At 50.9% G+C, this 25,771-nt stretch overlaps 1 protein-coding gene across 1 annotated transcript in view; it reads right to left on the bottom strand.

Moving 5' to 3' along the window:
- The window catches only part of Ryr1 (ryanodine receptor 1), a 124,587-nt gene that overhangs the window by 74,224 nt on the left and 24,592 nt on the right, over positions 1–25,771 (bottom strand). The window contains 17 exon segments of the mRNA XM_035449535.1: positions 1,366–1,477; positions 1,800–2,000; positions 2,331–2,594; positions 3,308–3,920; positions 5,169–5,395; positions 5,505–5,591; positions 7,793–7,958; positions 8,503–8,663; positions 9,762–9,894; positions 12,086–12,480; positions 17,631–17,839; positions 17,930–18,104; positions 19,746–19,948; positions 21,648–21,955; positions 23,349–23,432; positions 24,385–24,488; positions 24,644–24,748. Of these exon segments, the coding sequence (XP_035305426.1) occupies positions 1,366–1,477; positions 1,800–2,000; positions 2,331–2,594; positions 3,308–3,920; positions 5,169–5,395; positions 5,505–5,591; positions 7,793–7,958; positions 8,503–8,663; positions 9,762–9,894; positions 12,086–12,480; positions 17,631–17,839; positions 17,930–18,104; positions 19,746–19,948; positions 21,648–21,955; positions 23,349–23,432; positions 24,385–24,488; positions 24,644–24,748 (3,547 nt within the window).

Genomic DNA, 25,771 nt, shown 5'->3' with positions numbered 1-25,771 from the left:
ACACACACACACGTAAATATTTTTAACAGTAGACTGTAGAGATTTACTAGTCTAAAAACCAGGAAAATAAAAGAATTTTTTAAAAAGCAAGAGACCCTGAGAGACCATGAAATGGAATACACTCACAGTGAGATTCCCAGGCAGAGAAAAGAGAAAGAAGCAAAAGCAAATTGAAGAAATAACTGCTCACGACTTTCCAATCTTGACTTAAAAAAAAAATACTAATTCGAATTTCCAAGAAAATGAAATTCCAACTCAATGAAATAAGATCAACTCAAAGAGCTCCATGTCTAGACACTACAACAACACAAGCCATTGAAAGGCAAGGACAAAATCTTGAAAGTTGGGCAAAGAAAAAAGGACTTATGGACAAAGGAACCTCAATAAGACTGTTGGTGCTCTCCCATCAGAAACAACAGAAGACAGCCACCTGCCTCCCAAGCCAGCCAGCTCTCTCCCAGTGAATTTTCACCCATTTTTCTTAAAAATCCTTACTATATTTATTATCTATCTATCTATCTATCTATCTATCTATCTATCTATCTGCTCACATGCCAAGACACACATGTGGAGACCAGAGGATGACTTGTAGGAGTTGGTTCTCTTCTTTGACAATGCAGGTCCTGGGGATTGAACTCGGGTTGTCAAGCTTGGCAGCAAGTACTTTTTTACCTGCTGGGACATCTTGATGGACCTCATCCATCCATCCTTCTATCCGTCAATTCCCACACCCATCCAATCACTTGCCCACAGCCAGCTATTCACAAGCCCATCCTCCCAAATACTCATTTAGCTCATCCTCCCATTCATTATTTAGCTATTCAACAATATATTCATTCATTCATTCATTCACTCACTCACTCACTCACTCACTCACTCACTCAACCATTTTATAGCACCAATACATGTTTTTCAGTTTTGTTTTTTGCTAAGACAGGGTCTTACCATGTAGCTTTGGCTGTCCTGGAACTCACTCTGTAGACCAGGCTGGCCTCGAACTCTCCGAGATCTACCTGCTTCTGACTCCTGAGTGCTGGGATTAAAGGTGTGTGCCACTATTCCAGACTTAAAGATTTATTTTTGATTTTACATGTATGAATGCTTTGCCTGCATGTAAGTCTGTGCACACGTGTGTCTGGTGTCTGAAATGGCCAGAAACCATTGAATACTCTGAGCCTGGAGTTGTGAGCCACCAAGTGTGGGTGCTGGGAATCCAGCCCAGGTCCTCTAGAACAGCAGGTGCTCTTAACCACTGAGCCATCTCTCCAGGCCCTACATGGCTGTTTAACATCAGCAAATCTCACTGAAACTTTAGGAGAGGTCGCAAAAGAAAGTTGGGGGGCGGGGCTCTCTCAACTTTCTTACCACAGTGTGCCAGTAGGTCTTGGTGAAAGTTAACCAGATCCTGTCGGACATCTTCAGGGAGAGGACAATCTTCCTCGTCTGCGCCATTCTTGAATTGTAATAGCATGTTGATCTAGAGAAAGATTAAACGCTAGAATAAAGGCTTTCGGCCTCAGAGCAGGGTCAAGGGTCATAGATCCAGCTGTAAGAATCTCTCTAGGATTATGAGCCCAAATGTGAGCCAGTGAAGACTATCTGAGAGACTAGAGGCAGAGGTTAGGTATTGACGCGAGCAGTCTCAGGTGACTCAGTGGTGAGCTCATGAGAGCAAGAAGTTAGTACGTAAGTTCAAGGGTCAAGCGCCAGTTTCGAAGGTGACCCGACATCAGTCGGTTGGGACTGGGGGAAACTGGGGTTCAGCCAGTAAGACCAGGCGGAGTTAGGGGTCAGAGGACCTGCTCCTGGGGTGGAGAGCGGAACTCTCGGGTGCGTCTTGCCGTCTCGGCTGCACTCATGGTAAAGGCTTTCATGAGGAGGCCATAGCGGCCCCGTTGGTTGGCCTGGAGCTTGTCCACATAGCACTCTGCAAAGGCCGCCAAGGACTCCACACGGTGCTGCAGCTCTTGGTCACAGAAATACTCCAGGAGGTGGCACATCTATGGGGAGGAGGCGGGCAACCACGCGGTAAGAGGTATGGTAGGAGGTGAGACCATCAGGGCTTCCGACAGGCGTGGTTCCGGTGTCGCCCTCCAAACCTTCCTCGCCAGGGCCCTGCCCGGGTTCAAACACCATCACCTGCTTGGGTCCCCAAGTCTCCTCTCGGGTGGAAATCAGAGCGGTCATCCCAAGCCACACCACCCCTCTCTGCCTTCTGCATTTGCAAGCTCCCCACTGCCAAGGGACAAAGTCCTGACCCTTGCAAGCTCCGCCAGGCTGGGTATCTCTGAGCCCGGATGGCTGGAGGCTGAAAGACAAACGCAGCCCACCTGCAGCTTCACAGACTCCGGCAGCGTCATCTGCAGCAGCCCTTCCTCCAGCTCCGCCGCCTCCTCTTCTGCAGCCTCCTCCTCCTCCTCCTCCTCTTTTTCCTCATCCTCCTTCTCGTGCGCCTCCTCCTCCTCCTCGTCCTCCTCTTTCTCCTCCTCGTCCTCCTCTTCCTCCTCCTCCTTCTCCTCCTCCTCAGTGAACACTTCAGGCTCAATCATCTTCAGGATCTGCTTCACGTCCTCGTCGCTAAAGACGCCCATCACCTGCAGGACAAAGGCCTGAGTCCTTCCCAGGGGCCTGTGGGACCGCACGGGTCTTAGCCCAGCTCCGATTTCCTGACCTCCTTCTCGCGCATATATATATGGTTGAATGCTATATGAGCATATGAATAAAGCAAAACAGGAAATAAATGGTTCATAGAAGGATGGATAATGGCCATGTGGGCAAATAGATAAAAGGTGTAGACAGTTGGATGGATGTACACACAACGGATGGACATATGCATTTATGAAAAGGTGAGCAGAAGGTTGAGAAATGGATGGATCCGGGCCTGGGATACAGATGGATGCCCGGGAGAAAGGAAGATGACTATTGGCTATATGGAAGGGATATATATTAATAAAGAAAGAGGTATGTGGAGAGAAGAATCTGGGGTCACGTGGATGAATGACAAGATAGGTGATTGAGACACTGAAAAGTGGATGGATGGATGGATGGATGGATGGATGGATGGATATGTTGGTGGATAGAAAAAGAGAAAATCGGGGGTACTCGTAGGTGGGAAGATGAGGGTGTGTGTAAGTGAGCGGATGATTGATGGGAGAATGGACGAATGATCTGTTGGATAGGGAAATGGGGTCAAGGAGACACCAGGAAACATAAACAGGAGACAGGTGACCGGACCAAAGGGGAAACGAATGATCGATGGGTAGATGGCCGGTAGATTTAAGCAATGCCGGAGGGCGGGAGCCATTACCAGGAGGGTAGACACAAGCTTGAGCACCGGCACGAACTGGAACTCCACAGAGCCCCCGACTGGGTCGCGAGCATGCTGCCCTCCATCTCGCACGGCTTCGCCCAGCATCCTGAGCGCCTTGTCTCGGAGAGCCTCCAGAGGGATGGCAGGGCTGAGGCGGGCCGGAGCTTCGGCGGCCCCAGCGGCCGGCAAGGCGGCCACAAAGCACGGGGGCGAGAAATGGTGTGGGGGTCTCAGCGAGGTGGTGACGCCGACGCCAGGCAGGCCGTGGCGGCGGGGCCCGTCTTCCGCGCTTCGCCCCGGTGGGAAGAGCGTGATGGCGCGGGTCTCCGGCGAGAGGGGCACGATGTACTCGGAGAGCATGGAGCGCCGGCTGCGGCAGGCGCTCTCCAGGTGGATGCTGATGAGGAGGTCGTAGTAGCCGGCGCGCAGAGGACCCGGCAAGTGCGCGTCCTCCAGGGCGTGCAGCAGCTGCGCCTGGTCCACGTGGCTGCACAGAGCGTGGGCCACCCGGTTGTTGCCCAGGGCGCACACGGAGCGGTAGAGAGAGAGCGTGTGCGAGTGGAAGCGTTGCAGGTCCAGCCGCTCTGACAGCTCCAGGATGTCCAGGCACCTGCAGCAGAGATAGGATGCCGTCAGAGGCAGCAGCGGTCGGGGTCAGTAGAAGTGGATGCCGGGCGGTGGTGGCGCACGCCTTTAATCCCAGCACTCGGGAGGCAGAGGCAGGCGGATCTCTGTGAGTTCGCGACCAGCCTGGTCTACAAGAGCTAGTTCCAGGACAGCCTCCAAAAGCCACAGAGAAGCCCTGTCTCGAAAAACAAACAAATAAACAAACAAAAAAGAAGTGGGAGTTGGAGACCTCAGAGAGACCAGGGGTAAATCGTTGGCTGTAGGAGGGACTCTCAGCATCCCGCAGGGTCAGGCTTCAAGGGGGCTCTGGCTCTGGTCCTGCTAGACCCTAAGGGGCTTGGGTTCTCTGCACCCTATACTGGGATTTCTAGAATAGTTTAACACTCTGGAGTTTCTGGGACAGCAGAAAATATCTGGTAACCCCTAGATGTAGCTGAGATGTCCCAGGTAGGGCTTGAGCTCTTTCTGGAAGATTCAAGCATCCTGGTGATATCTGAGTGCGCCAGCATGAGTAACTTAATCTTTCAGGTGTGGTGGGAGACACCTGTAATCCCAGCACTTGGGAGGTGAATGGAGAAAGGTGTTCACAGCCATCCTCAGCTACATAGCCAGTTCAAGGCTAGCCTGGCTACATGAAACCAGGACCTTAGCGAAGATATCTCAAGATAACAATAACTTTCAAAATATTCTAAGAGAGCCAGGCGTTGGTGGCCCACACTTTAATCCCAGCAGAGGCAGACGGATCTCTGTGAGTTCGAGGACAACCTGGTCTACAGAGTGAGTTCTAGGACAACCTCCAAAGCAATAGGAGAAACCCTGTCTCCAAAACCCAATATATATATTCTAATGCCTAGAGTGGATTCCAGATCTCCATGAGACATGCCTGAAGTCCCCCGGAATGTGCCCCAAGACCCTGGAATACAGTCAGACCTTTCTGAGAAATGTCTGTCTTGGGGAGTTTGATGGTAGTCTGAGCTCTCTGAGATGGATTTATGATCCTGCAGTGTGGCCTGGGGTTCCCGGGGTGTAACTGTACTCTATGCAATGTATATGAGGTTCACTGGATCTAAGGGGTTCCCTAAGGTGGGTCTAGAGCCCCCTGGGGGACTGACTGACTATCTGGGGAGGCTGGTACTAAGTCAGGGTCCTCAGATCAGACCTGGAACCTCCTGGGGCACGTGGAGCCCTGGGGTTGTAGCTGGGAAGGCACTGAGACCAGCAGGGCCCTGACCTGTTCTCCTCTGGTATATGCAGCGCCATCATCATCAGCGGCTCCTGGCACTGCACAGCCCAGCCAAGCCGCTCTCCAGCCCGCCGAGTGTCCACATGTAAGAAGTGGTTGGGCATTCGGCTCCAGGAGACGGGCGTAAGCATCTGGACCTCCAGCCTTGGCGGGCACTGAGGGGCAGGGTTCTTGCGCTCACTCTGGAACATGGCGGCTGACAATGGCATGATGTTCTGTGGATTGGGAAGAAAGAGTGGGCCAGGAGTCACAATCCTCCCAGTCCTCCATGGGGACCCTCTGCACACGCCCAGCCTTGGCCTGCACCTATCCCTGTCTCCTTGCCTTCTGCTTCCCCAACTCAAACTGGACCACGTTCTGGTGGGTGGGCAGGACAAAGACGGCAGGAAACAGTTTCGTGTTGGGTTCCACCTGGCGAGGGAGAAGAGGTCAAGGTGTGAGAGACAGTGGACTGGAGGCAGCGTGGACTCTGGTCCCATTTTGTAAATCCAGACTTGGGCACTGGAGGTCCACAGTGGCTGTAGATGACCCTTGGGCGGGGCCACCCTGATGCAGCTAGGCCAGTCGTCTCCAACTCCTTTGGAGCAATGTGTCTGTCACCTGCATCACTGCAAACCATGGCCCCTCCAGGAATGCCTTCCCCTACTCACTCTTCAGAAGCCAGAGCATCCCCCATGCCCGACTTCCTCCAACTCTCCTAGTGAAATCCACCCTCGACAGCCTTCCTTTACCCCAGACAACACTGGTGAGGAGCCTTACCAGAACTAAACTGGAACCTGACTGCACCCATAGGCCCATCCCAAACCCTACCCATTCACTGGAAATACAAAGGACAAGAAAAGTGTTAGTGTGACAGCCGAGAGGCTGTAGGCAGCTAGGCCAGAAATGTGCACAGAAATCCCCTAAAAGCTCAATAAAATACAGATTGGAAGTCAGCAGGTCTGAGGAGGAGTGAGACTCTGCGGATCTAATGACAGTCCAGATGATGCTGGCCCAGGGACCACACTGTAAGGAGCCAAGTGCCACAGCACAGCCTGCCTCCCTCACCAGAGGCAGGGGCCACAGGAAGGAGGGAGGAGAGAGGGAGGACACAAGTGATGTGTGGTGGCACACACCTGTAAGCTCAGCACTTGGAGATGGAGGCAGAAGGAGCAGGAGTTCAAGGCCAGCCTCGGCTACATAGGCCAGCCTAGGGTATGGAAGGAAGGGAGGGAGGGAGGGAGGGAAGGTGGGAGGGAGGGAGGAAGGAAGGAAGGAAGGAAGGAAGGAAGGAAGGAAGGAAAAGAGGGCAATGTGTGAGGAGATTCACAGGATGTAGGAACTCATTAAAGGATACAGCTCCACTTAGATTCTGATTTGAACAAAGAAATGGCAAGGAAACAATTGCGAGACAATCAGAGAAATTTGAACATGAGCTAGATATTTGATGACAGTCAGGAACAGTTAAGGACTTTTTTTTTTTTCCTTTTCAGTGATAGCGGTATTGTGGTTCTGCCTTTTAAAAATAATCTTTATCTTTTAGAGAGATGAAATCATATGATGTCGGCAATTTCTTTCAAAACCCTCCGGTGGGAGTGGAAGGGAAGTGGGCGTAAAATGAAATGGGATTGGCTGAGTGGGTGGCAGTTGAAGATGCTAATGGGGACCTGGTGGCTCATTGTGCTGTTCTGCTTTTGTACATTTCTGAAATTCTCCATTTAAACTTTTGCAAGCTGAGCATGGTGGCACAGGCCTGTAATCCCAGCACTTGGGGGCGCGGGGGGGGGGGGTAAAGGCAGGAGAATCAGGAGTTTAGGCCATCCTTGGCTACATGCTTAGTTTAAGGCTAGCCTGGGCTACATAATAAGATCATGTCTCATAAAATAATGCAATAGGGACTGGAGAGATTGCTCAGTGGTTAAGGGCACTTGTTGCTCTTGAAGAGGACCCGGGTTCAATTCCCAGCACCCACATGGTGGCTCATAGCCATCTGTAGCTCCAGTTTCAGGGGATCTGATGCCCTCTTCTGACCTGGAGAGCATAGCATGCTCATGGTACTTTTACATACATGCAGGCAAAACACTCATACACATAAAAATCTAATGAATGAATAAGTCCTCCAATAAGGAACTCCATTATTAAAAAATAATAATAAATAAAAATTTGAGAAGAACCCCTTAAAGGGGTTCTGGACTAAAGGATAGGTAGGTAGGGCATATATGTGGCAAAGAATTAATGATAGAGTTTGGCAGTGAGCTTATCAATAGGGACTTACTGTACAACCCTTTCGGTGTCTGTGTACATTCAAAGTACATGTGAACATTTAAATAATAATAATGAGATGCTGTAAAGGAAAAACCCACTTGAAGATTTTAGGCCATCCTAGGTGTTTGCTAATTGGTAAGATGGTGATGACTGATGTCACCCAGCCCATGAGGGACTAAAGAGACCTCTCTTTTATACCAAGGCTGGGCTGTCTCCTCCATTCTGGGCATACGTTAATGGAAGGGTCAACTAGACAGCCTCCCGGTGACTCCCAGAGTGGGCCTGTTTTATGTCTCCAGGGTCTGGCCTCAGGGGCTATTATAAAGAGTCCTGGTATGCTGGGAAATGCCGTGAGGGGCTGAGCTCACCTGGAAAAAGGTGTTGCTCTCTTTGCCGTTGGCTGTGAAAGTCATTAAGCCAGTGGCCAAATCCACCAGGCAGCCAATGACGAGGTCCGTGTGGCTGATCCGGCCTTGCTGCCCGGGACTCACAAAATCGCCGCCCCACACCATGTAACAATTGCTACACTTGAGGCTGGAAAAGACAGGTGTGGTTACAGCACACATCCTCAGCCAGGGAACCCTGGGCACCTCCTTCCCCTCACTCACAGGATACCATGACCTCAGAGCCCTACTCCCAAACACCCTCTCCCTGCAGACTGAGCACCGAAACCCCACACCCCACACTCCACACCCCACACCCCACACCCCACACCCCGACGCCCCGGAGCTAGAATACTTAGGTTAGCATGGACATCTTGGAAAGAGGAGTCAGAAGAACAGAGGGGAAGAGAGAGGCAGATCAGAAGTGGGGGCCAGAAGAAATGGAGGGGAGAACAGGAGGTGACGAAATAAATAGAAAAGGGAGAATAGAGGAAAGCAGAACAGAGAATTAGAGAGAAATGAGCATAAACGGGGAGAAGAAAAGCTTCTGAAGTGAGCGCCATGATTCCTCTTGTTCCAGAAGGTTCTCAGGAGCCCCAGTCAGGCAGCTCCAAAGCTGCTGGCTGGAGCCCCTGACTCTACTCATGCCAACTCCCCCCCCCCCTGCACCCAGTCGCGCCCCTGAGCCCCAGTACCTGCTGTGGACGTTGCCTTGTTCGTCCCCCATGGTCACCGTCACTGCCCGGACCTTGCTGAGGTCGAAGTTCATGTCGTGCTGATGGTAGTCGGGAGTGACCCAGCCCACCCACACACAGCTGGGCTCCTGACCCGCGAAGACCCTCACAGAGTAATAGTACTGGGGACACAAAGCGAGAACCAGAAGTCAGTCAGGAAGATGGCCTTTCTGGGGACTCTAAATACATCTGGTGGAGTCTGGGATCTTAACATGAAGTTACCAGATGAGGACTTGTGTTGGTGTCACTTTTCTAGATTAGGGGATCCCTTGGAGGGATATTTGGTGGCACCCCTACACTTAGGTCCCTCTTTAAACTACAGCAAGACAGTAAATAATAGCTCACAATAATGGTTTGCAGCTCTAAGTGAGGCTCCTCTCACAGTCTAACCACAGTCTCTGTCCAGACACCTCACTGGGGAGTGGAGAGGGCGCGTACCATTTTTACCCTTTTATTTACCAGTGAGGAAACCACTGTCCTTCCATTAGAAGGCACGGAGCAGTGAAATGACTCGGCCAAGTGGCACCTAGGTGGCCTACGATTCTAAAGTCCCAAGTGCTAAGATATGTTTTTCTTTGTTTTTTTCCCTTCCCCTGCCCTCTCCTCCCCTGCCCTCCCCTCCTGGACTAAGGGTAGAATCTAGGATCTCATAAATCCTAGGCAACTGTTTTATCTACGATCTACATTCCCCAGTCCTCTTTTTATATTTTGGGACTATGTTGCCCAAGCTGGTCTTGAACTCCTCTGTAGCCCAGGCTGGCCTCAAATTTATGATCCTCCTGCCTCAGCCTCCCAAGTAGCTGGGATGACACTCCTGTGCCAGCAAGCCCAGCATGAATAAGATTTCTGCCTTAAGAAATTATCTGAGGACTCAAACTATAATGGGATAACTATGGATTTTTACTTCCGGGAATATTAGTTTTTTTTTTTTAATTTCAAGTATTGTGTTTATGCTATTGTTGATCCCAAATGTTGATCTATATTGGCTTGTCCTCTGGACTTTGGGGTCCCTAAGAATTATATTAGTTTGTCTTATAGTTTCACTGAGCCCCCTGCCATCTTCAGGTCACTAACTACATGAACACAGGGGGTTCCGAGGATTATATCTCTACAATCTATCCGGGTATCCCAAATATAAGGAGGACAGCACTGAACTGGAAACTTTGGTGTTTCCCTATTGTGCTAAGGGGTCCCCAAAGTTGAGGGTTCTAGGTTCACACCGTGGTGGTGTTGAGAATGATCTCAGGGTCATCGCGGTTGTCTGCGGGTACCACATCCCGAGGCAGTCGGGGAAGAGAAGGGGTGGCAGGTGGTTGGGTCATCATGGCGACCTTCTTGGCCTTGAATAAGAACCTGGAGGTCAGAGGAGACAGCCTGCCATGAGAAGCCGCTCCTAAGCCCAGCCCCTGCGTTCCCATCACAGCCATCATGCTGCCCATATCTGTCCCGGTTAGACCCTTCTAACCCCGATATTGTCTCTGGAGGGCAGGGTTCCCGATTGGCCCAGCCCAGTCTATTCCGGAGGCTCTGTGTGCTGTGCTTGTGGTTGCCGGGCCACTCACACTGAAAGAGCACTACCAATAGCTAAGTGTGGTGGTGTACAGGCCCTGGGGAGGTGAGACAAGAGAACTGGGGGTTTAAGGCCATCAGCAGCTGCACAACCAATTCAAGGTCTGCCTGGGCTATGTGAGACCCTGTCTCACACCAAAACAACAGTAAAAACAAAGCAAAATAAAGAGGGAAACCAGAAATATGGAGGTCCTCCTTGGGAACACACAGTGGTTTCCCTAAATCAATGCTTGCCCTCTGTCTTCCTTCCCTCCTTCCTTCCTCCTCCTCCTCTTCTCTCTCTCTCTCTCTCTCTCTCTCTCTCTCTCTCTCTCTCTCTCTCTCTCGTGTGTATGCATGTGGGTACCAGAGGACAACTTTGGGGGTCTTCAGGAGGTGACACCCACCTTGTTTTGTGAGATAGTGTCTTTTGTCTTTTTCCTTTCCTTTTTTCTTCCTTCCTTCCTTCCTTCCTTCCTTCCTTTCTTTTGCTAGCATGGAGTTCTATGGCTTGGGTAGCCATAGAGTCATGGTAACCTGCCTGTCTACGCTAGCCTAGTCCTGGGACTGCAAGCTCCTGCTGCCACCACTAGCACTTTTATGTGGGTTCTGGGGCTCAAATGGAAGCCTTGTGCTTTTCAGGTTAGCGCTTTACTGACTGAGCCATGCTCCCAGACCAGTTCAGGTTTTTGTTTTGTTTTGTTGTTTTAATTGATGTTATTTGTTTGTTTTAGAGATAAGGTCTCACTACATAGCCCTGGTTGATCTGGATTCGCTACGTGGCTCAGGCTGGCTTCAAGAGACCAGTCCTGCCTCTGCCTTGTAAGTAAGTGATGGGATTTCAGGTGTGCACCTCACTTGCTTTGTTTTTTAGGTTTTTGTTTGTTTGTTTGTTTGGTTGGTTGGTTGGTTTTTTGAGACAGGGTTTCTCTATGTAGTCCTGGCTGTCCTGGAACTCACTCTGTAGACAAGGCTGGCCCCGAACTCACAGAGATCCACCTGCCTTTGGCTCCCAAGTGCTGGGATTAAAGGTGTGCTCAACCACCACTTGGCTCACACTTGGCCTGTTCTTGAGGTAGGTTCTCTCTATGTGGCCTAGGCTGGCTTTGAACTTATGATTCTCTTGCCTTCACCTCCCAAGTGCTGAAGTTAACAGGTGAAGCCACCATGCCTGGTAAGTCTTCATCTATACACTGTCTTATACACTACAAGGTGTGTGGGATCTTCCACCAACAGCCGTCTCCAGCTGTGACAGATACCAACACTCCATCATTGCCAAACAACCTCCAGGAGACAGAATTGCACTGAAGCCATTGTCATAACAGGGGAAAGTAGGTCCCCTTTCAATCCTGTACCTCCTAAAGGCCTTCTTTGAAGTTAGTTCGGTTTGGGCTGTTTGTTTGGATTGTGTTATTGTTTGTTTGTTTGTTTGTTTGTTTAAAGACAGAGTCTCACTGTATAGTCCTGACTGGCCTAGAACTCATTACATAGACCAGGCTGTCCTTGAACTCATAGAGACCCACCTCCCTCTGCCTCCTAAGTGCTAGGGTTAAAGGCATGCACCACTATATCTAGTTTTGGGGGCCACACTGGGGACACAGAATGGATCCCAACTTAGAAGGCCACTCTGTGTCCACTTAGGCACGGGGGTGGGGGGTGGGGGTGGAAGACACAGTAGCTCCAACAGGATAAGGAAGCACCCCTCAGTGCTCATGGATAATGACATCCATTGAGCACCTTGGGGCCCACCAGACCCTCCGAGATAACAGCATTCTACGTGCTGTGCAGTCAGGCTCTCCACACTTGTGTGGAAATGACAGCGTCACTGGAAAATAACAGCATTCCCCTGAGAGGAGCTCTCTCCATGTTCTGACCTCACTTGGCACATAAAGACCCCTTTGGGGTACAATGGGGGCTTCTTAAAGCATTGAGGTTGCGTGACTGGGGGATCCCAAAACAGACCCTCAGCCCCATTCCAGTCCCAGTCTGGACTCACCCTCTCTTCTTGTTTTTCTCAGTGGTGGCGTCTTTCTCATTCTCCGCCCTGGTGGGTTGGGCCTCTGCCCCAGCCTGGGCAGTACCTCCGGGTGCCCCCTCTTTGGCAGTCCCTTCTTTGCCCCCCTCGGCCTCCCCCCAGCCTCCAGCTGAGCGGCGAAGGTTTTCATAGTCCGTATCAGGTTCGGCTGCCCGGGCCTCATCTTCGGCAGGCGGCTGCAGGCCAGGGGATGCTAGGGGTGTGGCCCCTGCAGTGCAGCGGAAGTGCTGGTGGAACTGGACCGGAAGGCTTAGCCGGAGGAACAGCATCTCCACCAGACTGTTCTGTGAGCCCCAGGTGCGATGGGTCAAACGGAGGCAGGGAGGTGTATCCACAGTGCCGTCCATGCGGGCCACCTTGGGAGAGGAGGGCAGGAAGCTCTGAGCCAGACTTGCGAGCTAGGCCAGGCCTCTGGTCCTAAACATGGTTACGTGTAAAGTCGCTATTGGGGATCCGTGTGGGAATTGTCCAAAGATGCCCTCTCCTCTGGGCGAATGGGGCTTGGCTGTGGAATGCTTGCAGCCTTGTGCTAAGCTCTGAGCCTTTCAAAGTGTAACAGCTTGGTCCCATACCGGCATCACTTGTTGGAGGGATTTTCCGGGAACCTACCTATGCCCTCTGGAGCCCACATATGCATTTAATGCATAACTCCATCCATGCATGCATGCCCCTGTGCTTCATCCATCTGCCCGTCACCCCCCCCATGCACGCATCCCTGTGCATACATACAGACATGACACACTCACGTGAGCATCACCATTCTTCGACGCATCCGTTCATCATCCATGTATTATCCGCCCATCCACGCATCATCTAGCCACGCTACACCTATCTCAGGAGCACCTACTGTGTGCCAGGCCCTGTTCTAGGAGCTAGAAACTCAATGGTGAACACAATGAGGGCTCTGCCTTCCTAGGATCCTAGAGGGAACGCTGCGGAGAGAAGGACTCAGAAGAGTCAGAGTTGTGGAGAGACTCCCCAGATGAAAAAAAAAAAAAAAAACATGATTGCTCAGAAATACGAACATTATAATGACACGGTGTGGTGATGGGTCGTTACAGATGGAACACGGGGTGAACTCCTGTGCAGCCAGCACCATAGAAATGGACCTAGGTTCCTGGGAACCACTTGGCCAGTCTGGCTTAAATAAAGGGGCAGGACCCGAAAGAATCCTGTGTGCTCAAGATAGACTTTCACGGATTCACGTGCGTGCGTGCGTGCGTGTGTGCGTGCGTGCGTGTACATATGTGTGTTGCTGGAGATGGAACCCCAGGGCCTTGTACATACTAGGACAAATGATACACCACTGGGCTGCACTCCAGGACTTAGATTTATGAGACAGGGCCTTGCCATGTAGCCCAGGCTGGCCTCAAAGCCTTGATTCTCCTGCTTCAGCCTCCTGAGTGCTGGGTCCCAGGCTGGGCCACCAACCCGGGCTTCTCATAGATTTTCTAGAGATTAACCCGCAGGCAGCAGAAGTGGAGTTGATGTCTCCAAGTACCAAATCCTTACTTGGTCCTGCGCTCCTCAAGGTCTGGAGAATTCCAGCGCTCAGGAGGCAGAGGCAGGCAGATCTCTGTGAGTTCGAGGCCAGCCTGGTCTACAAAGCAAGTTCCGGGACAGGCTTCAAAGCTACAGAGAGATCCTGTCTCGAAAAACAAAACAAAACAAACATCTGGAGAATTCACCCAAACTGTGCCTACACAACCCCTTTTTCTCACCTCTCCCTCCCTCCTTTCTCGGGAACCCTCCTTCGCCATTGTTCCCTGACAACAGAAGACTCCTTCCTGTGACTTAAGTGTGAAGACACCAGCAGTGACTTCGCAGTCTGTCACTCCACAGACTGGCTTGGCCGCCTCTGGAACGCTCTATGAATGGACTCCCAGAGCCTGGGCTCTGCTGTGCTTGACTTCTGTCGCTCTGCATTGTGTTTGTGAGATTCATCCAGACGGCTCTGTGCGTTTTGGCTTCTTCATTCTCAACTGCTGTAATACTCAGTTGCCTGCGTTGGTTCTACTCTCAGGAAGAACTACATTTGCACCCATTCCCCTCCCGTTACAGCCTCTCTGGCCATTTGGGCTCCACCATCACTCCTGGAATCTCTTGCCAAAAGAGATGCCTTTCCAAAACTCTGATCTCAGTTAGACACACCCTACTAAAAATCTTCTATATCCTTAGATCTAAAATATCTTCCCGACATCACTGATTGTGTTGGTACTGGAAGTAGAGGGAATGGAGATGGTGGTGGTGGTGGCTGAGGTGGTGGAGAAGGTGGGTTTCTTTGTGTGCTGGTTTTTTTTTTTTGTTTGTTTGTTTGTTTGTTTTTGAGTTAGTGTCTTGCTGTGTAGCCTATCTAGCCTGGTATTCTCTCTGTAGACCAAACTCACAGACAGTCCTCAAACTCACAGACAGTCACTTGCCTCTGCCTCCCAAGTGCTGGGATTAAAGTCACACGAGACCACACCCGGCTAGTTTTTGTTTTGTTTGTGGGTTTGTTTTGCTTATGAAACAGGGTCCCGTGTAGCCCATGCTGGCTTCAACCTTCCTATGCAGACAAAGATGACCTTGAACTTCTGAGTTCCCCATGCTGAGGGAACGGGCATGCAGTGCCGAGGCTGGTTTTGTTGTTGTGTTTGATCACTTACTGATTACAAAGAGAACCACAGCAGCTCCTCGACAGGGGAGCAATCTGACAGACTCTGATCAATTAAGCAGTCCCCGTCAACAGTCAGCAGAGCTGTGTGGAATGTTCAAGCCACTTGCAGATGCCCGAATGGTTCCTGTGTAAAGCGTTCACATCTAACTCACACACATGCGCCTCCATGCGCCGTTTACACATCTGCTTGCTTCTTCTAGTGCTGGTGATCAAAACCAGGACCTGGCACACACTAGGCAAGCATTCTACCACAGAGCTGCGTTGCCAGCCTTTTCTCTTCATGCTTTCAACATACACACAACACATAACACAGCTCCATGCTATGGGAACAGCTGTTCTGCTGGGAAATAACGGCGAGAAGAAAATCTGCACATCTTCATACAGAGGCAAAGTCTTTTCCAATGTTTTTGATGTACAGCTGTTTGAAGCCAATGATACAGAACACGTGATACATGGTTCAGAAGGCTGACTGCAATAAACCATAGCAACCTCCAGGCTGGAGACATGAGAGGGCTCAGCAGTTAAGAGCACACCGGCTGCTCTTCCAGAAGAGCTGAAGAGCTGGGTTTGACTCCCAGACTCCACATGGTGGCTCACAGTCATCTGCAACCCCATTTCCATAGGGACCAGGAACACATGAGGTGCACAGACATCCAGGAAGGCAAAACACCCATACATATAGAATAATCAAATTAAAATAAAAGCAAAAAGGAAATAGAAACCTCATACATTGAAAGGCACAACTTCTGTGATATTTCTGTAGAACTCTCTCTCTCTCTCTCTCTCTGTCTCTCTCTCTCTCTCTCTCTCTCTCTCTCTCTCACACACACACACACACACACAATATGATCCTGGTTATAATAAAATAGCTCCCAAACCCAAATTGAAGGACATTGTATAAAACCTTTGACCTGTAGTCTTCAAAAACATCCAACTCAGGACAGGAGAGATGGCACTATAGTTAAGAGCACCAGCTGATCTTGCAGAGGACCCAGGTTCTATTCCCAGCACCCACTGGAGGCTCACAACGTTCCATAACTCTAGTTCCATGTAATCTGATGCCCTCTTCTGACTTCCACAGGTGCCAGGCACACACATGGTACAGAGATATGCATCCAGACAAAACAGTCATACAAATAAAATAAATCTTTAAAAAAATGTATTTAAAAAAAAAAACAGGCAGTGGTGGCACGCACCTTTAGTACCAGCACTTGGAAGGCAGAGGCAGGGGGATCTCTGTGAGTTCAAGGCCAACTGGTCTAAACAGCGAGTTCCAGGGCAACCAGAGCTACACAGAGACACCCTGTATTGAACTGCCCCCCCCACCAAAAAATGTATTTAAAGTCAATGTCATAAAAGACACAAAAGTATCAGGAATGTTCTACACAGAGACCTATGTAGCATGTAAGCCTGCAGTGGGGCCTGGTCCAGGAAAGAAAGGGCGGGAAATGATTGCCACAACTGGACAAATTTAAGTGCAGGCTGCTGGGGATTGGGCCACAGTGCGCCAGTGTCCAGTCTCCTGATTCTCACCACTGTCCTGCATGCTCTCTGCTCATGCACACTGCTGTATTTTCGGGAGAAGTGTCACAATGCCTCAACTAGTCAGAATGTCCCTTGATGGGGGAGGTCCTTCTGTGTATATGTTTGTCTTATTGGTTGATTAATAAAGCACGGTTGGCCAATAGGAAAGCAAGATAGGTGGGGCTAGGAGTTAAGGAGGATTCTGGGAAATGTAATAGAGGGGAGTTGCCATGTGAGCCCGGGAAGACAGGATGCTTGCCGCCGGCATACTCAATAAGTTTATAAAACATAAAGATTAATAATTATGGTTGATACTTAAGACAGAGATAGCAGACAAGAAATCCTAGTCATTGGTCAGCAACACTGTAATTAATATAAGGCTCTGTGTGTTATTTCGGGCGCCCACGTGGCAGCGGGGCTCGGACTGCTTGGCGTAAAGATTTATCGTTACAGTCCCTCCTTTGCCTCTTCTACTCATCCTTTGTTTACTTGAGACAGGGTCTCATGTCACCCAGGCTGACCTCAAACTCTCTACACGGCCAAAGATGGCCTTGAACCTCTGCCTTCGGCTCCCAAGTTCTAGGACAACAGGATTGTGCCACAGCTGGTTCTGCTGGGGTCACTTAATTGTGATTTTCTTTGCTCTCATCTCTTGTTTTATAGATGAAGAGGAAAAGTCATTTGTGGAAGCTGTACTTTCAAAGGCAACCCCAGGAGCTCACTGTGCTGACACTTCTATGACGTTTATGCATAGAAGAGACAGAGAGAAGGGACTTGTGAGAAGAAGAGTGCAGGTGGAACACAAATTATGAGATGTTACTCTAGGGTTTGGACATGTATTTCAGCAGGAGAGCCCCTGCCTAGAATCCCCCAGTGAGGGGCTGGGGGTGTGGCTCAGTGGTAGAGCCCCTGCCTAGAATTCCCCAGTGAGGAGCTGGGGGTGTGGCTCAGTGGTAGAGCCCCTGCCTAGAATCCCCCAGTGAGGGGTGGCTCAGTGGTAGAGCCCCTGCCTAGAATCCCCCAGTGAGGGGCTGGGGTTGTGGCTCAGTGGTAGAGCCCCTGCCTAGAATTCCCCAGTGAGGAGCTGGGGGTGTGGCTCAGTGGTAGAGCCCCTGCCTAGAATCCCCCATAAGGGGCTGGGGGCGTGGCTCAGTGGTAGAGCCCCTGCCTAGTATGTGCAAAGCCCTAGGTTCAATCCCTAGAACCACCACAAAAGAGAAAAAAGAAGATATGTTATCTGTCATGCACCATGCCCTGTATTTGAGCCTTGGCAGCACAGAATACTAATAATTAATAATAATAATGTGAACGGGGGCCAGTTCTTACCTCATAGTGGGGGTGCTCAAGAGGCACAGGCTCAAACTGAGGAAGGCTCTTGCTAAACCAGGTGGTAACAGGGCGTTGCATGTTGATGGCAAATGGCTCAAAGCCTTCCTGGAGGCCACAGATGGCAAAAAAGCGCAGGGAGCTCACATCCTGGCCCAGGTTCAGGTGGCCCACCTGACCAGGTCCCAAGCTGCAGACTGGCAGGAAGCCTGGGGGGGTGGAGAAACGTGTGGGGTCAGAGGGTGGAAGATGGGAGAGCTAGAGGCAGGAAGACCATGTAACGAGGCCTTGGCTCTCACCGTCCCCAATCTCGATGTCACGGAAGGCTGTTTCCGAGCCTGAGTCAGACATAAGGACCTCGCCATTGAGGGTGAAGATAATGGTGTTCTCTGTGAGATCAATCATGCAGCCAACGACATCACCTGGCTGCCAGGGGCGTCCGAATGGCTCACTGCCCAAGTGCCAGCGCTGGCCCTGTGAGGAGAAGCCAGAAACACACGATGCAGAGACACACAAAGAAATGGAGACGGGGGCTGGAGAGATGGCTCAGTGGTTAAGAGCACTGGCTGCTCTTCCAAAGGTCCTGAGTTCAATTCCCAGCAACCACATGGTGGCTCACAACCATCTGTAGTGAAATCTGGTGCCCTCTTCTGGCCTGCAGACATACATGCAGACAGAATGCTATGTACATAATAAAGAGCCAAGATGGGGCTGGAGAAACCCGCAGAAACAGTGGAGCTGACCTAGTAAGAGCACGGAGACCCTCGTCATAAAGCTAGGGAAACAGCATTGGACCAAACCAAGCCCTCTGAATGTGGTGCCAGCTAGGAGGCCTGACAGTCTATGGGACCTCTAACAGTGGAGCCAGTCATCAACCCTAGAGCACAAATGGACTTTGGGAGCCCATTCCCTATGGAGGGATACTGTTGCAGCCCAGATACAGCAAGGAGTGTCTGGGCCCTCCCCCAAATGATGAGACAGACTTTGAAGGTCCCTGGTGGAGGGCCACACAATCCCTGGGGAGGAGTCGGGGGATGGGTTGGGGGGATTGGTGGGGGACACGGAAGGATGGGAGGGGGAGGGAATGGGGATGACGGATATGTAAATATGAGTGGTAATTAAAGAATTTAAATAAAAAATAAGATTCAATGAAATAAATTGTTTTTAAACAAAAGAAAAAAAGGAAGAAATGGAGACAAAGGGCAGCTGGGAGACACACACAGTATCGACTTCAGTGCAGGTGAGACAGAAGGCCACCCACAGCATCCCCATCTTCCTCACAGTTCCATCCATGAACCCTGAAATTGTCTTCCCTAATCTATACCCCATTCCTGCTACCTGCTTCCTGCTGTTGAGCCTGTGGCAGGGGCAGGCAGACCACCAAGGTGGTACGGTAGGACTTAGGACAGAAGTGAGTGAAGGCATAGAAAGAAAACGGAGTCTAGGAAAATACAGACCCTTAGGTTCCCAGAATTGATGGATAGTGATTCGGATGGAGGAGAAGGTTGGTACAGGGCTGGGTGGGAAAAGGGATGGAGAGTTGAAAGTCCACGCTGTTTGATGGAGGGGAGGGAGAAAATGTGCGGAGATGCACACATAAATAAATGGGCACACAGATGGAGTGGATGGGTAGACTGATGGGGGGACAGACAGATAGACGGATACTGCTGGACACAGTGATCCGTGCCTGTAAACCTAGTACTCAGGAGACTGAGGCAGGAGAATTATGAGTTTGAGGCAAGCCTCAGCTAAATAGCAAGTTTCAAGTCATCCAGGGGTCTACATCAAGGCACTGTCATAAAACAAAAAATAAAAGACACTGAGCATGGTGGCACGTGCTTCTAATCCCAGCACTCAGGAGTCAGAGGCAGGAGGATCTCAGTGAGTTTAGAGTCAGCTTGGTTTGCATAGTGAGTTCCAGGCCAGTCAGGGCTATGTACAAAGATTCTGTCTCAAAAAAAAATTGCATAGGTGGATAATGGTGAATAGGATGGAAGGATGAGCAGTCTGGTAGATGCACGGGTCAGTGATTATCGAGACACAAATGGACAAAACTAGAATGTATGACTAGGAGAAACCCCAGGGCCTGAAGCCTGGAGCCAGGGAGGTACCCACTCGGTGCCCATTGAAGACATAGGCCAAGTCATCAGCTCCCAGTTCAACATCCGGTCTCAGCTCAGGCCTTGCCCAGCCCACCCGCATCTCTCCTGTGGTGACGGCTTCGAACTCGAAGTACCAGCGGCCGCTCTGGACTGCATAGGACTTCTCTGCCCGGAAGATGCGGGCCCGGTCCCCACGAGACTGGCTGTCCACCTGACCTACAGGGGAGGCAAGGAAGAGTTAGAGAAGTTGGGCAGGAAGTGGATCTGAGGATGTCAAAAGATGGCAAGAGGCCGGCGTTGGTGGCGCACGCCTTTAATCCCAGCACTCGGGAGGCAGAGGCAGGAGGATCTCTGTGCGTTTGAGGCCAGCCTGGTCTCCAGAGCGAGTGCCAGGATAGGCTCCAAAGTTACACAGAGAAACCCTGTCTTGAAAAATGAAGAAGAAGAAGAAGAAGAAGAAGAAGAAGAAGAAGAAGAAGAAGAAGAAGAAGAAGAAGAAGAAGAAGAAGAAGATGAAGAAGAAGAAGAAGACAAGAGATCAGAGAAAACTGAGGTCTTCACACTGTCTCAAGAGTTTTTTGTTTTGTTTTGAGACAAGGTCTCACCGTGTAGCTCTAGCTGGCCTGTGACTTGCTATATAGACCAGGCTGGCCTTCAACTCACAGATCTTGCCCGGCTCTGACTCTGGAGTGCTGGGATTAAAGCCACCATGCCCAGCATCATTGTTTTGAACGTATAGCTACTGGTAGATGTCCTGTGCTCCAGAAGGTCCCACACCTACACACACATGAGCAGCGCTCAGTGGACTTAGTGACTTGTCAAGAAAATAAGAGAGGACACAAAGTTGGGAAAAAGAGAATATCAGGGAGTTAGGGGGATGTTGGAGTATAGATGTGATTTTATTTCATTGTATACGTGTATGAAAGTCTCAAGAATAAAGACAACCTATGGCAGGCATGGTGGCACACACCTTCAATTCCAGCACCCAGGAGACGAGAGGTGAGAGGATCCTGTGAGTTCAAGGCCAGCCTCAGCTGTACATGTTGGAGGCTCACCTGACCTACATGTACTACACAAGACACCATTTTGAAAATAATAATAATTGGCTGGGCGGTGGTGGCACACACCTTTAATCCCAGCACTCGGGAGGCAGAGGCAGGAGGATCTCTGTGAGTTCGAGGCCAGCCTGGTCTACAAGAGCTAGTTCCAGGACAGCCTCCAAAGCCACAGAGAAACCCTGTCTCGAAAAACCAAGAAAAGAAAACAAAAGAAAAGAAAAGTCACAGTCAGGCATGGCAGTGCATTCCTGTAATCCCAGTGCCTAGGTAGCTGAGGCAGGAGACTCATGATCTTGAGACTAGCCTGGATTACATAATGAGCACAAGGCTAGCTTCAGCTATTGAGACCCTTCCTCAGAAGACAAAAAAAATAAATAAATAAAGTGTGCAGACAAGAAGGAAGAGGGAAGGAGAGACTGGGGACGATGGCCAGTCTTTGTTTGGGTCAAGCCTTGGCTTGGGAATTGGTAAAAGATCAAGTTATAGCTAGGGGTTAGAAACTCAGTCCATGGTTCCTTGTTTGAGTGGCATCATGTTATAACTATACCAAGGGATTGCGGTTAAAGGTCAGATGTGGAGGTCAGCACCCACAGGGCACATGGCATGGTCCCACAGCTCAACATTGTGGTCCTGGCCCACAGAAACCCTGAGGCAGATCAAGGCCAGTGGTCAGACTGGGGTCAAGACAAGGACGATGGGTAAAGGTCGTGGTTGAGGGGAAGGGTCAGTGTTTCTCAGCCTTCTGAGCAGTTCACTCAGTGTTAAAGATTGGAAATGGCAACCACTTGAGGCTGACTGGGTCAGAGATCAAGGGTCATGGGTCAAGTTTATGGGTGGAGATAGAGGTTGGCACTCACTAGGCTCCTGGTCAGGTGGTTCAATGTTGTAGCCATAGCCCAGCAGGGTGCGCACAGCCTGGCAGAGACTGTCCCGATTGCTGCGCTTGGTGGCCTCATCCAGCAGACGGTAGGGCACGAGACGAGGGTTCCTGCGTGCAGGGATGTCCTGCACGGCGCTATAGCTCCAGCCCTGTGCCACACGGTCTCTCGCCCAAACATTGTGCCCATTCTCTGCCAGCCGATCCACCAGGGTTGTCTGTGCAGGCGTCAGCCTCACGTGACTCAGGTCCAGCGGAGCCGGCTTGTATCCATTGCTCATCATATACCTGCAGGTATGAGAGTTCTACTCTGTAACTCTGGCTAACCTGGAACTCACTGTGTAGACCAGGCTGGCTTTGAACCCACAGAGATCCGCCCCCTGAGTACTGGAATTAAAGGTGTGCACCATCCACACTGGGCTGGCTGTGGAATGTTGGCCTGTCCCAGGACCCTAAGATCTTGTGTGTGTGTGTGTGTGTGTGTGTGTGTGTGTGTGTGTGTGTGTGTTCGTGATATGATATGTGTGGGGTGGGGATCGAGTATGCCATGGTGTACACGGAAGTCAAGTTTGTGGAATCAGTTCTTTCCTTCCAACTTTCTGTGGCTTCCAGGGATTGAACTCAGGTCATCAGGCTCACACAGCAAGAGACCTTATCTCTAGGGCTTGGCACTACTGACCTCTGCGACCCCTTTACTTTTTAAAAATTAATATATTTTTTATTTGTGTGTGTGTGTGTGTGTCTGAGAGACAGGGAGGGAGAGAGAGAGAGAGAGAGAGAGAGAGAGAGAGAGAGAGAGAGAGAGAGAGAGAGAGCAAGTGTCTGAGGCCTAAATAGGACATCAGCTCCCCTGGAACTGGAGTACAGGTATCTGTGAACCTCCATGTGGGTGCTGGGAACTGAACCTGGGTCCTCTGGAAGAGCAGTCAGTGCTCTGAAACACTGAGCCACACCAGCAGGACCCCTTCATCCTGATACTGAGAGTTTTATCTTTGCTCCTTTGGGGGTTTGTGGCTGTTTTTAGGATGGGGGTCTCACTATATAGCCCAGATGACCCCAAACTCACACAGATGCTTCTGTCTCGGCCTCTGGGAAGTTGGAATGACAAAAGAGTGTCACCACCACACCCAGTTTAGGACTCTTTCCTTTGACCCGGATACCACATTTTGTGACTTCTCACCTCTTGCTTTGGGATTTCTTACTTCTGACCAATCACTCTTTTTGTTTTGTTTTTTGAGACAGGGTCTCTCTGTGTAGACCAGGCTGGCCTCGAACTCCACCTGCCTCTGCCTCCCGAGTGCTTGGATTAAAGGCATGCACCACCACCGCCTGGCATGAACTCAGGATTTCTATTCCCTCCCCATCATCCTAGGACTTACAGCTCCAGAAACCACTGGCTACTCACCTTCTGCTTCTGACCTTGGACTCCACCTTGGATTTCCCAGGACAGATCCTGATCCTGCACCCCTGGTTCAGTCTCTGTCTCTGGAACTCCTAACTCCTCAATCCTGGAGGCTCACTTCTGACCCAAAGGCCCTGACCCCTGACCCTACAGACTGCACCCTCACCCACTTTCACCCATGACCTCAGCCTCACCACATGGCTCTTTGGTCTCTTTAGACCTCACTATGTATCCTTTCCCCAGCCAGCTCCCCCTCCCCCCGGGGCCACCCACACTCACGTCTTGGGGAGTTTTGTCTTCTTCAGGTTGTCCTCAGCCTTCTCGTCAGCCATGCCCACATGGCAGCCCAGGGCCAGCAGAGTCCTGAGCAGGGGGGAATTGAGCAAGGTCACAGCCCATAGAGCTGCCTGCCCCCATCGCTTGTCTCTGGGTCTTTCTTCCTTTGGCCACTGTGGCGCCTGCATTCCCTCTCTTTGGGTCTCATTGATGTCAGTCTTCCTGTATACCTTCATCTCTACATCTCCTTGATTATGGTCAGCTTTCCCTGGATACGGCTATCTGTCCTTCCCTGTGACTTCCTGCCTCCCCTCTCACTGGTTGGGCTAGTGTCTCACTGTGTCACCGGGCTAGTCTCAAAGTCTCGGGCTCAAAGCATCCTCATGGCTCAGCCTCTCAAGGATCTGGGATGATGGACCCACACATCACCGCACCTGCCTTTCTCTTGTATGCTGTTTTCCGTTTCCTTCTCTGCGATCCCTCCTCTCTCAGATACTGTCTGTGCACACATGTGCACAGACGTACGCACACGTGTGTGTGTGTGTGTGTGTGTGTGTGTGTGTGTGTGTGTGTGTGGAGGCCACAGGTCAATGTCAGATGTCTTTCCTCACCCATTTTCTTCCTTATTTTTCGAGTCAAGATCTCTCACCGAAAGTCCACCAGCTGGGTCCACTGGCTGGCTGTTAAGCTGCCAGGCTACTCCCCAGAGCTGGTATCTCGGGTACACACCACCACACATGCTTTTTAGATGGAGAGCTAAACTCTGATCCTCACACTTGTGCAGCAAGCACTGAGCCATCTCTCTAGCTCCTCATATTCTTTTCCTTATTTATTTATTTATTTATTTATTTATTTATTTATTTATTTATTAATACTATGCCATAATCTAGGACCTTGTGTATTCCCCAAGCTCATTCTAGCATGACCCACACACCCCAGCCCCTCTGGCTTCATTTCTTCCAATCTCTGCCTCGGTCTCTCCTTTGCCCCCTCCTGACCATCAGTCATTCCCACACCCTGCTCCCCTGAGCCCTCTCACTTGAGTGTCTCCCCTGACATCTGCAAGTTGTAATTCCTCTCCGGCTCTGGCAAGCTGTGGAAATCCACAAGACATGGATGCAGCCTCTTGTTGTCATCCCGAACCTAGAGGAACACTGGGGTCAATCTTTGGGCTCCCCTTGACCCCTTACTGCCCCACCGATCTCCCGCCTGCAGCCCAAAGGTTGCTGGGTACCCGGAAGTCCAGGCGCTGATCCTCTCTACCATCCCTGCCCCTCCCCCTCAGAGTCTAGGCTCACCGGACCGTAGGTCCATCCCTGCTCAATGCGAGTCAGTGCCCAGAGTTCATGAATGTTCTCCGCCAGCTTCTCCCGAATCCGCTCCAGGTGAGGAGGCAAGACGATCTGGGGACAGGGGACATTCGTGAGATCCTATTGAACCTCCACTGTGACCTATTTTCTCAAAGATATGAATGAGTCCAGGCTAGCCTCCTGCCCCAGCAGCCATACTCCAAAGCCCTGTTTGCACACTTCGCCTTGACTAGAAAGGTAACGTCCAGAGGAGCAGGGATGCGGCAGCATCAAAGTTAAGGGGCACCCGGGGACAGGCCCATGTGCCCCTGTGGACTGGGAACCCCTTAGAGACAGAGTTTGGACTGCTCTAGCCATTGGGCTTCCAGCACCACCAACGAGAGCTAGAGTCAGATCCACAAATCTGTTCAGAAAATCACTGGCTGAATGAGCAGTTATTTCCTTCTCTCTATAGACAGTGATGAGATCTTGTCAAGAGTTCTAGCTGGGCGTTGGTGGCGCATGCCTTTAATCCCAGCACTCGGGAGGCAGAGGCAGGTGGATCTCTATGAGTTCAAGGCCAGCCTGGTCTCCAGAGCGAGGGCCAGGATAGGCTCCAAAGCTACACAGAGAATCACTGTCTTGAAAAACCCCCCAAAAAAAAAAAGAGCTCTACACACACACACTGGTGAGACTGGAACCCAAAGCTTCATATATCAGGCCCTACACAGCTAAGCCACATCCCAAGCTGCTCACTAGGAGATTCTAGGCGGGGGCTCTACCACTGAGTCACACCCCCAGCCCCTCACTGGGGGATTCTAGGCAGGGGCTCTACCACTGAGCCACACCCCCAGCCCCTCACTGGGGGATTCTAGGCAGGGGCTCTACCACTGAGCCACACCCCCAGTCCCTCACTGGGGGATTCTAGGCAGGGGCTCTACCACTGAGCCACACACCCAGCCCTTCACTGGGGGATTCTAGGCAGGGGCTCTACCACTGAGCCACGCCCCCAGCCCCTCACTGGGGGATTCTAGGCAAGTGCTCTGCCACTGAGTTCTTGCCTCAAAGTTCCTGCCTTGAGGCCTCGTCCTGACTTCCCTTACTGAGGGACTACAGTGCAGAAGTGTAAGCTGAAAT

Source organism: Cricetulus griseus, chromosome 9 (assembly GCF_003668045.3).
Source record: "Cricetulus griseus strain 17A/GY chromosome 9, alternate assembly CriGri-PICRH-1.0, whole genome shotgun sequence".
NCBI lineage: Eukaryota > Metazoa > Chordata > Mammalia > Rodentia > Cricetidae > Cricetulus > Cricetulus griseus.
Note: the sequence above shows the minus strand (reverse complement) of the source record. Positions and strands in the feature narration are given on the sequence as shown.